This window comes from Paramormyrops kingsleyae, chromosome 23 (assembly GCF_048594095.1).
Source record: "Paramormyrops kingsleyae isolate MSU_618 chromosome 23, PKINGS_0.4, whole genome shotgun sequence".
Classification (NCBI taxonomy): Eukaryota; Metazoa; Chordata; class Actinopteri; order Osteoglossiformes; family Mormyridae; genus Paramormyrops; species Paramormyrops kingsleyae.
Genome location: NC_132819.1, coordinates 9,828,970 through 9,844,980, shown reverse-complemented (window position 1 = coordinate 9,844,980; position 16,011 = coordinate 9,828,970). Strand labels below are relative to the sequence as shown.

At 43.8% G+C, this 16,011-nt stretch overlaps 2 protein-coding genes and 1 pseudogene across 5 annotated transcripts; all 3 read right to left on the bottom strand.

The window, feature by feature from the left end:
* Positions 1-1,971: 1,971 nt before the first annotated feature.
* LOC111839767 (receptor-transporting protein 4-like) lies at positions 1,972-4,213 on the bottom strand. Of its 3 annotated transcripts, none has more exons than XM_072705614.1 (4): positions 3,840-4,213; positions 3,427-3,571; positions 3,105-3,270; positions 1,972-2,678 (listed from the first exon to the last, which is right to left on the bottom strand). In XM_072705614.1, the coding sequence occupies exons 2-4, from the start codon at positions 3,545-3,547 to the stop codon at positions 2,333-2,335; spliced, it is 633 nt and encodes a 210-aa protein (XP_072561715.1). In that variant the 5' UTR covers positions 3,548-3,571; positions 3,840-4,213; the 3' UTR covers positions 1,972-2,332. The 3 variants fall into 3 exon arrangements, with proteins under 3 accessions (XP_072561715.1, XP_072561714.1, XP_072561713.1); XM_072705613.1 differs by having other exon boundaries at positions 4,064-4,213; XM_072705612.1 differs by lacking the exon at positions 3,840-4,213 and having other exon boundaries at positions 3,427-3,803.
* A 585-nt stretch (positions 4,214-4,798) lies between these two features.
* On the bottom strand, positions 4,799-8,375 carry LOC140581886 (UDP-glucuronosyltransferase 2A2-like; annotated as a pseudogene).
* Positions 8,376-11,433: 3,058 nt separating this feature from the next.
* LOC140581921 (UDP-glucuronosyltransferase 2A1-like) lies at positions 11,434-15,853 on the bottom strand. Of its 2 annotated transcripts, none has more exons than XM_072705794.1 (6): positions 14,777-15,853; positions 13,553-13,701; positions 12,843-12,974; positions 12,543-12,630; positions 12,221-12,440; positions 11,434-11,895 (listed from the first exon to the last, which is right to left on the bottom strand). In XM_072705794.1, the coding sequence occupies exons 1-6, from the start codon at positions 15,498-15,500 to the stop codon at positions 11,613-11,615; spliced, it is 1,596 nt and encodes a 531-aa protein (XP_072561895.1). In that variant the 5' UTR covers positions 15,501-15,853; the 3' UTR covers positions 11,434-11,612. The 2 variants fall into 2 exon arrangements, with proteins under 2 accessions (XP_072561895.1, XP_072561896.1); XM_072705795.1 differs by having other exon boundaries at positions 15,629-15,847.
* Positions 15,854-16,011: the final 158 nt, after the last annotated feature.

Here is a 16,011-nt window from a genome sequence, read left to right as displayed (position 1 = left end):
ACCAACCCTCAAATTTCCGCTGTAAGTTGGAGGACCTCCTTATAGGGCTAGATGTAGGCTAGATTAACATCACACCCAGGACAAAGAAATTGCAGGTTAAGGGCTTTTCTCAAGGGCCCAACAGAGCAGGATCACTCCCAGCATTTACAGGATTCAAACCAGCCACCCTCAGATTGCCGGCATGGATCCCTGGATAACCACTGCCCAAGCCAACCCGGACCTCCCATCACAGACCAGAAGCTAAGATTGGGTTCTACTGTTTAGGCATGTTTTAAATTAATATTATGCCTATAATGCACATTTTGTAACACAGGGTCAAGACTGAATACCCACTTATCATTTCTGTAAGTATTTTATTATTATTTTATTGTCAATGTAGTTGCATGGATGTCAACCCTGTTTTTGGTGATGCAGGAAGGAACGTAGATGTTAATCTACAACTTTCATTAATCGGCAGAGAAACGCTTCATCAGCATGTGACCCAGCAGCCACTTGGAAGCTGCTTTCAGCACAGAAGAGTCATACTTTCATTTGCCGTTCATTGCCGTTGTTCATTGCCGTTCATCCGCGGGTTGTGTCTCTTGCCTTGTTATGATCAGCTGGTTAACATTTTTCAAAAGTCTTTTAAGACTAAATCTTGTTCACTCACCATATGAATAACTGTATAAAATTAAGGTTTAGTATTCATTAGGGCTGTCAAAATTAACGGGTTAACTCGGATTAATCCATCATCATGATTAATCTGATAAAAAAATTTTAACGCAATTAACCCATCTGCAGCGCAGAATGATTCAAAATCACTGAAATGTCTCTGTCAACCCATTTACCGGTAGTTTTAGTGCGTTCCATTTCCCCTCGGAACTTGTATTCCGAGTCGGATTCCGGAGTTTTGAAGCCGGAAGTGACTACATGCGCTCCCGTTTCTCGGACATCCGAGAAATATCTCGGAGCAGCACAGAGGATCCCGAGTTCAGAATCCAAGATGGCTGCGCCCTTTATCAAAAGAAGGGAAAGTTGTAGTTTTATACGGTTTAAGCACTACTTCTCATTTGTGGCTCATTAAATCGGTCGCACACGCTATACCGTCCAACTTATCTGTGGATGTGTTGCTACGGAGTTTTATATGTGAAGCACCGTACGTAATGTGTTATAAACTGATATTGCTAACAATGGCAATTAACCAGGCTATAATTGGACTTAATGATTAGTTTGATTATTTGTCGGATTTATGGTAGTTCGTGCTAATTGTAAGCGAACGAAGATAAAGACCGTTTAAATTGAGGTACCTTAAATCCGACAAGTTGTCCGGCTAAGCAAAAAATCTTGCTTTTTGATATGGGTCCATGGTATTGCTCTTCTGTGGCAGATGGAATGCATCCGACTCATGTTAAAGATGTTCAGTTAACATGTTAAGTGCATATATATTCCCTTCTTTCTTAAGTCTGTTTGCTCATGCAAAATTAAATGTGATTAATATAGATTAAAAATTAATGATATTTAATCGTGATTAATCAAAATTAATCCACAGAAACCCTGTGATTAATCTGATTAAAATTTTTGATCATTTGACAGCACTAGTATTAATTAATTAAAGTTGTTTGAAACTGAGTTTTTCTTCCAGGATCCAGGGGACAGGAGTCTGTGAGCCCAACAGCTCCCTTGTACTTTATCATTCCAGGTCAGTAAAACTAGATTTCTAGTGTGACACCTTCCATTCACTAAGTGTTGGTTCTGTCAGTCCCCTGTCCAACTCCATCCCTGCCTCCCTGTTTCTCATTTCCTTTTGTGTGACCCTTGTATCCATTTAATTGTTTTTTTGCTAATTGCATCTTTAATAAAATTTCCAACCTGTCTACCTTCCGTTGCTCCCGCCGTGACAGATTGTCTGGCAATTTTCCGCTGATTTTTTTTTTAACAAGTGCTAACCACAATACTCCTTACACCAAAAAATATTGATTACATTAGTATATATTGTTCATGATTTCTTCAAATTTATTAACATTTAAGAATTAAAATTTTAACATTACACAAGACAATAAAAATATATTATTGCATTAAAAATGCATCTATATATAGTTAAATTCAAAAGCGGAAAGATTTTAATGTATTCAAAACATTTTACAGAGTATAAATATCAGTCTGCTTATATACAGTGATTTATGGGTAATTGGCTTGCAATACTCTTACAGACACAAGGGTTTAAAACCCCTACTGCTGGTTATTTATCAGGTAAAAAGGACAGATCCCAAAGCAGCACACAATCCCCCAGCCCATGTCCCCTCTACAGAGAGTTAGGCCTGCGGAATGCCTGCCTTCCTGGGCCCCGCAGGCACTACTCATCCTGGCAGCAGATGTTTTGACTGCAGGCCTCGCATAGCGCACTCTCATGGGGTTTGGTCCACACCTTCTCAGAGCTGTCGGAGCCAAGGTCTTCATCACCCTCCTCTTCCTCTCCGTAGCAGTTCTTCCTGATCTTGCCAAAGAGGCAGAGCAGGACGTCCTCTACCACCTTCGGGGAGAACCCCGGCCGTTCAAAATCCCCGTCGCAGCGGCGGCAGGCCTGGCCAAAGGGCCGCATGATGACGGTTCCCCGGCACAAAGAGCTCTGCAGGCGGTAGCGGAAGAGGACTACAGCTCTGGCGGAGGGCCAACGTTTGGAACATCTGCTGCACCTGAACCTGAAATGGGAGCCGTGAAGATACTTTATCATCCACACCTCCGGTGTCTGTGGCCGGGGCCTGCCGGTCCTCATACTGCTAAATGTATGAGCGATCATTCTGGACCAGTCACTCAGCATGCAAAATACCGTGTGGTCAGTGTTCATTCCTCATATCACACTATTTAAATTATTCATATAATGTAAAATTTAAATAATTATCACAAGTCCTGAAAGGGTCATTGTAAATCAGTTGAGTAAACTCAAGAACACATTTGTTTATAAAGTCATATATCATGGCTGTTAGACTAAACTCACTCCGTTTTTCCATATCGCGTTGCACGTCATGCAGTTCTATAAGCTCGTTTTTGTAGTTTTAAGTAGACATTATTATGCATAGTAATAAAACATCTAAAAAATCACAGTTTCCGTGAAAGGGCGACCTCACCTTCCGTAAGCACGGTGACAGTAGATCTTCCAGCCTCGTCTCCTCTCCTCCTTAGTCAGGGTCTCCGTCAGGCTGTAGTTGAACTGAAACGCCCAGCTGTCGCCGTGTTCCAGCTCGTCCTCTTCCAGCTGAGCGAAGGTATCCGACCAGAGAGCGGGAGTCCAGTCTGATAGTTAAGGGTATAAAGTCAGACATACCAGCTTTATAATTATAAAATATAGGATCTATAATATACGGTTGTTGTATGGTCCGTGTTGCTAAGAATTTTTCAAGAATGGAACGCTCCAAATATTATTATTATTATTGTTATTATTATACGAACCTGTAGCCATTTTACACAACCTCCTCCTGTCTAGAGAGCCCAAATCCCCGGTGTGTTGTCTGTTCCTGACGATGACTGACTTCAGGCAGACTGGCTTATCCGATCTTGGACTCGGACGCATTGTAACCGTTTTATGCCGCCCAGCCTGTGAAGTCAGGAAACCGAAACCAAAGGCCATATAGATATTCTGATGCACTTCGCTTTCATTTCATTTTGTTTCGTTTCTGTTTGTCTATCGCGCAGGGGATGACAATGACTATCAAATGTTTTGGTAACATTTTACTTGATGGGGCACAAATACGTAGCAATAAGTAAGTTACTACTGACAAATCATTAACAAATACAGTCGCTACTTCAGATAAAAGATGCGTCATGGTTCATTAATGAAGAACAAACATTAAATCAGTATTTACCTTCTGTTACTCATGACTTGTTCCTTCAGTCGTTCACAAATGTGTACAGAAGTAACAGATATATAGTAACAAATATAGTAACTGCTTGAGATAATTCATCATTAAGGAATCGTGACGCATGTTTTAACAAGGGATCGGTATGAAATCACTGAATTAGTTTGTGGTTAATTAATACATAAGTAACAGCATAATGCTGCATCATTTGTGCTCCGTCAAAGTGTTACCAATGTTTTATGTATAGCCCAAGTTTGGGAAAATACAGTAATGCTGTTGTCACGTCGGAGCGACCCGAAGACAGGCTGTCGGTAAGTATAACCCCAAGTAGGGTGTTTATTGCGGGGAAACCAGGCAGAGCAGCGACGCGGACAGAGAACAATAACCGAACTGGGAGCATTTCATTAGGAGACACTTTTATACAAGATTAACAGAGGAGGAAACACGAGGCAGCTGTGGCTGGTTATCAAGGGGACAGGAACAGGAGGTGAGACTAACGGACCTAACGAGCTTTCTGCACAGCTGATCACGGGGACCGAGACAGGCAGCTCCTATTTACAGTAAGTGATTTCTTGATTGAAACAGGTGTGGCAGTAATCAGGCCTGGGGGTGGCTACAGAAATTGAACTCAGGTGTGATAAACCACAGTTAAGTTATTTTTTAACAATTACTTTTTCACACAGGGCCATGTAGGTTTGGATATTTTTTCTCCCTGAATAATAAAAACCTTCATTTAAGAACTGCATTTTGTGTTTACTTGTGTTATCTTTGACTAATAGGTAACGGTTTTTGATGATCAGAAACATTTTGTGTGACACACATGCAAAAGAATAAGAAATCAGGAAGGGGGCAAATAGTTTTTCACACCACTGTATAGCAGAGTGTTTAAAAGTTTAACTGCTTACAAGAAATTTATACAAAAGTATAAATAAAGTTTTTTAATAAAGTATAAAAAAGTACAGAAATCATTCCGTTTTGTTCTTTGCTTTTGATTTCTGGCAGCACAACCAGAAACAATATTTGCATGTCTTGAGAAAGGTGTAAAGAGCCAGTGTGGCACTGCCCAGCAGCACAGTCAGCACGTCCAGACTGTGGTACTGGTACCAGGTCAGGTTGTGAGCTTGGACACGCAGGTGTTTGGCTCCTTTGTTCCGCATCACAAACTCGATCCAGAAGACGGCGCGGTCCAGCGGTTTCATCGGCTGGTCGTGATGGATCCGAGACAACCTCATGACACTTTCCTTGTACCTGTGAACGCAAAATCACAAGAAGACAAGATAAAGCCAAAGGAGACTTCAGACAGTCAAGAATTTAATTAAAAATGGAAATTAAGCAGCTTTAAAATGAATTATCTTGTCACTGCATTTGGACATTATTTGTATGCATTGCATTGAATTACCTGGGTTACATTTTAAACTGAGGTTGATTCATTTTTTCAATATATATGTAATGCAGCATTCTAGCTTCAGGATAGCTAGTGACTTTACACAGTAAACCTCAGTTTGAAAGGCTCGCCTTAAGATTATGCACTGCTGTAGTTTTCTGACCGCAGTGACACTCATGATTGGCTTACGACGGCACGTTGATCACGGTGTTCAGGGCGTCGACCAGGTCTTTGGATCGCATGGTGTTAAAGTCCAGGACAACAGCAGCTCCTTTATTCCTCATAAAGGGGCCACGTTCTCAGGCTGGTCAGAAAACATGGGGACTCCGACCATGGGGACGGCGTGGTAGATGGCTTCATAGATGCCATTGGTGCCACCGTGGGTAACGAAAGCTCTGGTCTTGGGGTGACCTTATTGACCTGACAGAAGATGGTGGGTTATTCTATGCCACCTATTAAGTTAGAAGACTGACAAGGTGGCAGTGGGCATTTTACAGACTGTGAACGCATTACCCAGAAGATCATTCTGTGGTAACCAGTCATAAACTCTAGTGTTCGGAGCTAAGGTGTCTGGTTTCTCCCCGCTGTACTTCCACAGAACCTGCCAGAAGAACACAGATACACAGTGAACATCCTTGGATCATTACAGAGCAGAAGGTTCTGCAGCAATTAAGAACATAGAACAACGAGGGCCCTGCTGTTACTGAACAGGTATCTAGCATGAATCCCGCCAGGCAACTGTGCTGCATACACGGGAGTGAGTTTGAAATACTTTTGAAAATGGTTTAGTTTGGTTAATAGTCCGGCCCCGACCTTCTGTGGGATCTGTCCAAGAGCAGAAGCAACCACGTTCCCCTTTTCCCGGGTCAGGTTCAGGAGAAGCGCCTGGCTGTGATTATCAAAAGTTTTGGACACTCGTACACTGCCTGACTGAGGGTGACTTTCAGGGTGACCTGACTTTCAGGTTCCGCTTCAGAGGCACTTACACTGGGCAGCGGTTTGGCCGGCTGACAGTGAAGACCCCCCACAAACTGGAAGTTCGGTAGCAAAGGCCGAGGATACTCAAAGTCCCAGTAGGTGCGAATCAGCCAAACATCCGCCTTCCCCATGATGTCACAGACCGTCGTGGGTCTGCCTGCACAGGACAGATAGAGCACACACATGCACACATCTGTATTCATCTCCTTGTGGGGACTGTCCATTCATTTGTATGGGCAAAACTCTAATCCCAACTATGACAACCTTAACCCCCACCCAGCCCTAATCTTAACCATAAGTAGCCAAACAAAATGCAAGTCGTTTGGCATTTTCAGTTTTTTGATTGCAGTCACAGATTTTTTATAAAACCTAACCGACAGACACAGGCAATCAGAGCCGTATCAGACTCGCAGCCCCAGTGTCTGACGCCACCCTGCTGCTCACTGCGCTGTACTGTGGTGGCTCACTGCGCTGTATTGTGGTGGCTCACTGCGCTGTACTGCGGTGGCTCACTGCGCTGTACTGCGGTGGCTTTTTCATCTCAGCCAGTTTATCAACTGAGAACATCGAGAGATTCTGTGCATCACTGAAGCCACTTTCACTGGAGCGTACTTATCTAAGCGTACAGAAAAAGGACTCCACAGCACAACTATCTTCTTTTTAGAAGAAATGCAACAATCTTTTAGATGATTAGAAATGTTACAAACTGATTTTTTGACATATCGCAAAATATAATGAATGATTAACTGTACACCTTGAACTTTAAATGCAATCCTTATCTTGTGATAGATAAGACCAGGCCTCATCGCCAGGACACGCAACTACAGTTACGGCTGCATGTCCTGCACCGTTTAGGCCTACTGCCTGACTCAGCATAGCTGTCCATTTTTACTTCAATTTCAGTGCTGCTACCCCCAATACAATTTGCCTTGTGTATTATCTGTACGTATTTGATCATTCTCCTACATTTTGCAGGTATAATGGACAAACAAGCATAAACTCAGCAGTATGATAGTAAATATTAATTCAAGTAACCTTTACCAAAAAATAGTGATGTGATCAATTTAAATTAGAATTACTTTCACAAAATGTTTTCATTTATGATATACATGAGAAATTAGCTATCAGAATTCGTTCATTGTGCAAATGTCTGATTTGTTGGGTATAATTTTCTACACATGATCTTTGTCTCCAATTTTTTACCTTACCCAAAAAGTCACTGTAGTATCTATTCCAGTTGACTACCGAGTGGATGTAAAAAAATGAGGTATGAAAGGCATACATTAAGACGTTTGTTAATCTTTCCACAAAAGTCATCTGGTCGGAATACTGTCCTGGGGCGGCTGGGACGTAAGAAGCCGGGACTGGCAGCTGTCCGCAAAACCTTTCTATGGTATAACCGAAGGAGAACCTTAAGGAGTAGATCAGGGGGATCCCGAGAGATTCGGCCAGCAGATCGCCGCACTGGATCATGGGATCAGACAGCAGCACATGGAAGCCGCCGCGTCGCAGCTTGTCCTGCAGCTCCTTGTCGCGGAGCATCGCGTCGCACGCTTGCATCTGCAGAGGTGTCGCCTGGCTCGTCACTTCTATGACCTTAGACGCAATTTCCATTACGGAAGCGTCGGACGCATTGTATATCCAGAAGCGGATGAGCTCCTCGGAAATGCCGTGCAACTGGCACTTGCTGAAAGGCACTTGGAAGACCTCGAAGTGGAAGCGCTCCGGGCGGGTGTAGTCCACCGTCGGGGAGGCGGAATTCACCAGCACGGTGACGCTGTGATTGCAGTTCACCAGCTCCTCCAGCATGGCACGCATGTTGAGCCAGTGGCTGTACTCTCCTGGCACCACCAGCACATTGCCGCTCAGTGCGCCCTTAGAGCCACACAAAGCCACGCAAGTCACTAAAATGAAAGCGCTTACAGGAGTCATGTTCCGGACAGCAGTATTTTAGACTCGGTGGGAATCCAGCAGAGGAAGATAAGCAGAAATGGCTCCCAATCTGAATATTTTTGTCCACAACTAATTTAAGCAATTTTTTGTATTACTGCCACACTTACGGGTTGTTTCTGATCTACACAAAACTTGTTTCCATCCTGACAGAGACCAGGAACATTCACTGAAATACAGAGAACAAAACGCCCCCCAGCTGTAAGCACACACACCCTCAGCGGCCAATAGTAATGCAGTCCGTTTATAGTCATTGTTTGCCCAATAAAAGCGATTGCTTCAGAGGCGGTACCGACAACGGCGCAAATCACAACAGTGTGGAGTTAAGTAACCAGGCAATGTAGACAATATGATGAAACATATTGGGTGACACCTCAGCACGCGGCCTGAGGAGTGTGTGGAGTTTGCATGTTCTCCCCTTGAGCTTTCCTTCTGGTTGTTCGTGAATTTGAGTTGCTTATTTTTGCGTGAGTGGTGTGTGAGTGTGCCCTGCGGTGGGTTGGCATCCCATCCAAAGTTATTCCCTGCCATGCGCCCGTTCCTTCCGAGATGGGCTCAGGACGCCCGCTACCCTGCAAGGACAAATGGGTATACAGAATAGACGAATGAATGGATAGATGTGAGTTATACACATAGAGCTTATGAGCTCAATTATAGCTTCCAACATTATTCTGCTTCTACTGCTTTTTAACACAAAAAAATGGGCTATTATATACATACCTGCAGAGCATGCTGGGATCAGCTGTCTGGGTTAAGGGCCTTACTCAAGGGCCCACAGAACACACGACCCAAAGACAGGCATTGTGTCACAGCTTATCTAACCCTAGTTCAAAGTTCAGTATATTGTAGGACTGAGGCATCGTGAAAATCGTGAAGGACGAGGAGACTTGTTTGCCAGGACAGAACACGCTTTTTATTATAGTCCTGAACAGGATTATAGCACAACCCAACAAGCACCGAACCCAAATCCAGTGGGGAAACACAAGGAAGTCAGACGCAAGACGGTAAAGCTCACACATGGTGGGTAATTTATACAGCACTAAAGACCCACGAGGATCATACTGGGTTCTAATTTTAACAAATCTTTTTGTCACAGGGCGTAACCCTAGAAAAAGTTGACAGTATGATTTTCTGCTGGCATTTTCCTGACTCCATGTTCCAGGGAGCAGGTTTGATGTTACTGGCGTCTGTGACTGTAAGCGTTTGTATTCTGTATGTTTTCCTGGATGGCGATGCTTCAGGTGCTGAAAAGTCAGCAGAATTTCTGGTTCAAGGTTCAAGGTTGCTTTTATTGTCATTTCAACAATATACGTGGTACAGTACAAAGTGAAATGAAATAACGTTCCCCGGGACCATGGTGCTACATAAAAGGACTGGGACAATACAAAAAAGATGTAAATTGCACGTATGTCAGGTAAAGTGCACGTGTGCAGACATGTGCAAAAACAGCAGGTAAACAAACACAAGATAGGTGCATTTTAGACAAGTGGTTTTAGTTGGCACAAGTTTTCAGAGTCTGTTGAGTGTCAGATATTAAACAGACTAGTACAGTCACAACACTGACTTCTTTCCCTTACACCCACAACATCTCCCTTTTGGAAATGTGGCTGCCCAGCTGTTGCTCTCTTCACTTATATTTGATGTTTCTCTTCGCAAACCTCTTCCATAACGAGTATTAGTGATCTTTCAATTATATTCATTATGTCTTAAAGTAATTATGACAATGCTATTTTTTCTTTTTTATCAGACATCTAATTTTTTTAGGTTTTATTCACCTGACATGTTTCGACGTTCGCTGTCGTCTTCCTCAGAGTGTTACCGGATGTTGTCGGTAACTCATTAGTTATCAGCTGATGTTCTCGAAGGCGTGGCCTTCCCGTCTGGATTGACGGATCGGTCACGCCTTCAGCTGTCTGTTCGTCCCCTGTAGGATGTCACTCCAGGTGTGTGAGAGCATGTATGCTCCCTCATCCCGGTTGATGGTCCTCGGGCTTCGTTTCCGGATCTCCATGGCCTCCCTGATCCAGCGCTGATGTTTGTTGTCTTCTGTGCGGATGACTTTGGCATTTCCCCAATCCATGATGTGGTTCTCCCTTTTGCAATGATCTGTTATGGCTGATTTGTAGTTTACCTGTTGTGCCTTTTCTTTTACGGTCCGGGTTTGTCTTATTGCTGTCTCCTTTTCACACTCCTTCTTATGTTCGCTCTTCCTTGTAGAGAAACTCCTCCCTGTCTCCCCAATATAAGTTTTATTACATGATTTACATGGGATCTCATAAATAGTATTGCATTTGTTTTCCGGATGTACTTCATCTTTAGGATGAACCAATATCTGACGGAGTATTGTGTGTGGTTTGACAATTGTATTAATGTTATACTTCCTAAAAACTCTTTGAATACGTTCTGTTACTCCTCTGATGTACAAAGTAAAACTTATATTGGGGAGACAGGGAGGAGTTTCTCTACAAGTGACAGACCAAACCATTTTCACTCTAGTTTTCACAAATGTGTATTTTTCATAAATTATTCCAACAGATTATTTAAAGGTTACAGGCCAAGCCGGTTCCCCCCAGTCGGGGGCCCTGCCTGACATGTACTGTAGATGCACTGTGTGAACATGAAACAGTGTAACAGATTCTCAAACACATATACAGCTTGCTTCTGTGACTATCAAGCTGAGAGTTCTTTGTTGAACAAAGGAGATCCAATGGCAGCAGATATATGTAAATATTCATGAGCTGCCAAGACCGTCACAGTTTGCCTCCCATTTCATTGACACTTTGTGTGGAATCACCAACTACTCAGCCGCAGAAGCTCAGCCCCTCATAAATACCCAGCTGAGCCACCAGGGGGCGCCACAGGTTAGCACCTGAGACTAAGAGCAATATTTCTGATACAGGCAATTCAGTAGCAGTTTAAACAAAAAAACACTTGAGTGACAGACTAGAACTGAGCTGTTACTTGGTCCCAGAATGAAAGAATATTTACCTGTAAGGAGTGTAAGGTTTCCAGTGTCCACTAGGGGGAGCGCCACATCATTTACTAACACAGGGGTCTCCAACTCCGGTCCTGGAGAGCTACTATCCAGTAGGTTTTCTATCCTACTTGGCTTCTGATGAGCCACACCTGGCCCTGGGATTTACCTGAGAACAGGTGTGGCTCATCAGAAGCCGGTAGGATAGGAAAACCGACTGAATAGTAGCTCTCCAGGACCGGAGTTGGAGATCCCTGCACTAACAGGATTTATGTCATGCAGGGAAACATTGACTGGGTCAGATGCTATTTAGCTCCTTTGCCTAATTTTTTATTTATAGAGACTAAAATTTTAAAAATGAAGTATCAAGTCAGTACTGACAAGACAAATCATTTGTATATATAGCACAGTGTTTAAAAGTTTAACTGCTTACAGGAAATTTATACAAAAGTATAAATAAAGTTTTTTAATAAAGTATAAAAAAGTACAGAAATCATTCCGTTTTGTTCTTTGCTTTTGATTTCTGGCAGCACAACCAGAAACAATATTTGCATGTCTTGAGAAAGGTGTAAAGAGCCAGTGTGGCACTGCCCAGCAGCACAGTCAGCACGTCCAGACTGTGGTACTGGTACCAGGTCAGGTTGTGAGCTTGGACACGCAGGTGTTTGGCTCCTTTGTTCCGCATCACAAACTCGATCCAGAAGACGGCGCGGTCCAGCGGTTTCATCGGCTGGTCGTGATGGATCCGAGACAACCTCATGACACTTTCCTTGTACCTGTGAACGCAAAATCACAAGAAGACAAGATAAAGCCAAAAGAGACTTCAGACAGTCAAGAAGTTAATTAAAAATGGAAATTAAGCAGCTTTAAAATGAATTATCTTGTCACTGCATTTGGACATTATTTGTATGCATTGCATTGAATTACCTGGGTTACATTTTAAACTGAGGTTGATTAATTTTTTCAATATATATGTAATGCAGCATTCTAGCTTCAGGATAGCTAGTGACTTTACACAGTAAACCTCAGTTTGAAAGGCTCGCCTTAAGATTATGCACTGCTGTAGTTTTCTGACCGCAGTGACACTCATGATTGGCTTACGACGGCACGTTGATCACGGTGTTCAGGGCGTCGACCAGGTCTTTGGATCGCATGGTGTTAAAGTCCAGGACAACAGCAGCTCCTTTATTCCTCATACGGGCCACGTTCTCAGGCTGGTCAGAAAACATGGGGACTCCGACCATGGGGACGGCGTGGTAGATGGCTTCATAGATGCCATTGGTGCCACCGTGGGTAACGAAAGCTCTGGTCTTGGGGTGACCTTATTGACGTGACAGAAGATGGTGGGTTATTCTATGCCACCTATTAAGTTAGAAGACTGACAAGGTGGCAGTGGGCATTTTACAGACAGTGAACGCATTACCCAGAAGATCATTCTGTGGTAACCAGTCATAAACTCTAGTGTTCGGAGCTAAGGTGTCTGGTTTCTCCCCGCTGTACTTCCACAGAACCTGCCAGAAGAACACAGATACACAGTGAACATCCTTGGATCATTACAGAGCAGAAGGTTCTGCAGCAATTAAGAACATAGAACAACGATGGCCCTGCTGTTGCTGAACAGGTATCTAGCATGAATCCCGCCAGGCAACTGTGCTGCATACACGGGAGTGAGTTTGAAATACTTTTGAAAATGGTTTAGTTTGGTTAATAGTCCGGCCCCGACCTTCTGTGGGATCTGTCCAAGAGCAGAAGCAACCACGTTCCCCTTTTCCCGGGTCAGGTTCGGAATCAGCGTTCCGAAAGAAACCACCACAATGCCAGCATCTCCAGAGCTTTGCACAAACTCTTCTATATCCTGAAACACAACAGTTCAGGTTCCCTCAGAAGGTTTATGGCAGTGACACAAACAATAATGAAAATGGGCTGAAAGTCACCCCTCGCTGCGTATCGCTTCGGAAACTGTTCAGTAATGTTCTGTAAATTCTCTCTCCATCCACCTTCCAGCTGCCGGCGCAGGCCGGAAGGTGGGGAACCACCAAGCAGAACTACAGCAATATACAGTTTTACGGTATGATGTAATGAGCTGTCATTTTTAAGGTGACTCTCTTACACATATCATTTTAGTAACTTTGGCTGATTCACTGCAGAGTACTTTGCACTATTATGTAAAATTCACAGGAACCAAAACAGGTATCACTGCAATTCCCATGTGAATTTCAAAATGATATCCCTCTCTTGTGCTGCATAACAAAGCTCTCCTCTGAGACCATGTCAAATAAGTGCTTATTCACATATTCTGAATATGGGTTCACATTCATCTGTGGAGAAGCGCCTGGCTGTGATTATCAAAAGTTTTGGACACTCGTAAGCTGCCTGACTGAGGGTGACTTTCAGGGTGACCTGACTTTCAGGTCCCGCTTCAGAGGCACTTACACTGGGCAGCGGTTTGGCCGGCTGACAGTGAAGACCCCCCACAAACTGGAAGTTCGGTAGCAAAGGCCGAGGATACTCAAAGTCCCAGTAGGTGCGAATCAGCCAAACATCCGCCTTCCCCATGATGTCACAGACCGTCGTGGGTCTGCCTGCACAGGACAGATAGAGCACACACATGCACACATCTGTATTCATCTCCTTGTGGGGACTGTCCATTCATTTGTATGGGCAAAACTCTAATCCCAACTATGACAACCGTAACCCCCACCCAGCCCTAATCTTAACCATAAGTAGCCAAACAAAATGCAAGTCGTTTGGCATTTTCAGTTTTTTGATTGCAGTCACAGATTTTTTATAAAACCTAACCGACAGACACAGACAATCAGAGCCGTATCAGACTCGCAGCCCCAGTGTCTGACGCCACCCTGCTGCTCACTGCGCTGTATTGTGGTGGCTCACTGCACTGTACTGTGGTGGCTCACTGCGCTGTATTGTGGTGGCTCACTGCGCTGTACTGCAGTGGCTCACTGCGCTGTACTGCGGTGGCTTTTTCATCTCAGCCAGTTTATCAACTGAGAACATCGAGAGATTCTGTGCATCACTGAAGCCACTTTCACTGGAGCGTACTTATCTAAGCGTACAGAAGAAGGACTCCACAGCACAACTATCTTCTTTTTAGAAGAAATGCAACAATCTTTTAGATGATTAGCAATGTTACAAACTGATTTTTTGACATATCGCAAAATATAATGAATGATTAACTGTACACCTTGAACTTTAAATGCAATCCTTATCTTGTGATAGATAAGACCAGGCCTCATCGCCAGGACACGCAACTACAGTTACGGCTGCATGTCCTGCACTATGTAGGCCTACTGCCTGACTCAGCATAGCTGTCCATTTTTACTTCAATTTCAGTGCTGCTACCCCCAATACAATTTGCCTTGTGTATTATCTGTACGTATTTGATCATTCTCCTACATTTTGCAGGTATAATGGACAAACAAGCATAAACTCAGCAGTATGATAGTAAATATTAATTCAAGTAACCTTTACCAAAAAATAGTGATGTGATCAATTTAAATTAGAATTACTTTCACAAAATTTTTTCATTTATGATATACATGAGAAATTAGCTATCAGATTTCGTTCATTGTGCAAATGTCTGATTTGTTGGGTATAATTTTTCTACACATGATCGTTGTCTCCAATTTTTTACCTTACCCAAAAAGTCACTGTAGTATCTATTCCAGTTGACTACCGAGTGGATGTAAAAAAATGAGGTATGAAAGGCATACATTAAGACGTTTGTTAATCTTTCCACAAAAGTCATCTGGTCGGAATACTGTCCTGGGGCGGCTGGGACGTAAGAAGCCGGGACTGGCAGCTGTCCGCAAAACCTTTCTATGGTATAACCGAAGGAGAACCTTAAGGAGTAGATCAGGGGGATCCCGAGAGATTCGGCCAGCAGATCGCCGCACTGGATCATGGGATCAGACAGCAGCACATGGAAGCCGCCGCGTCGCAGCTTGTCCTGCAGCTCCTTGTCGCGGAGCATCGCGTCGCACGCTTGCATCTGCAGAGGTGTCGCCTGGCTCGTCACTTCTATGACCTTAGACGCAATTTCCATTACGGAAGCGTCGGACGCATTGTATATCCAGAAGCGGATGAGCTCCTCGGAAATGCCGTGCAACTGGCACTTGCTGAAAGGCACTTGGAAGACCTCGAAGTGGAAGCGCTCCGGGCGGGTGTAGTCCACCGTCGGGGAGGCGGAATTCACCAGCACGGTGACGCTGTGATTGCGGTTCACCAGCTCCTCCAGCATGGCACGCATGTTGAGCCAGTGGCTGTACTCTCCTGGCACCACCAGCACATTGCCGCTCAGTGCGCCCTTAGAGCCACATAAAGCCACGAAAGTCACTAAAATATAAGCGCTTACAGGAGTCATGTTCCGGACAGCAGTATTTTAGACTCGGTGGGAATCCAGCAGAGGAAGATAAGCAGAAATGGCTCCCAATCTGAATATTTTTGTCCACAACTAATTTAAGCACTTTTTTGTATTACTGCCACACTTACGGGTTGTTTCTGATCTACACAAAACTTGTTTCCATTCTGTCGGAGACCAGGAAGATTCACTGAAATATAGAGAACAAAACGCCCCCCAGCTGTAAGCACATTAAACCTTCAGCGGCCAATAGTAATGGAGCCCATTTATAGTTATGCCTTGCGCTTGTAATCTTGTTTGCACAATAAAAGCGATTGCTTCAGAGGCGGTACCGAAAACGGAGCAAATCGAAACAGTGTGGAGTTAAGTAACCAGGCAGTGTCTAGACAATATGTGGAAACAAAAAATCATCTATTATAGTAACGCATTTTTCCCGATAAATTTCCTGTACTGCTTTTTTTGCGGAGGGGGGGGGGGTGCTGATTGGAGCCTGTTGCCGCACCACCACATGACT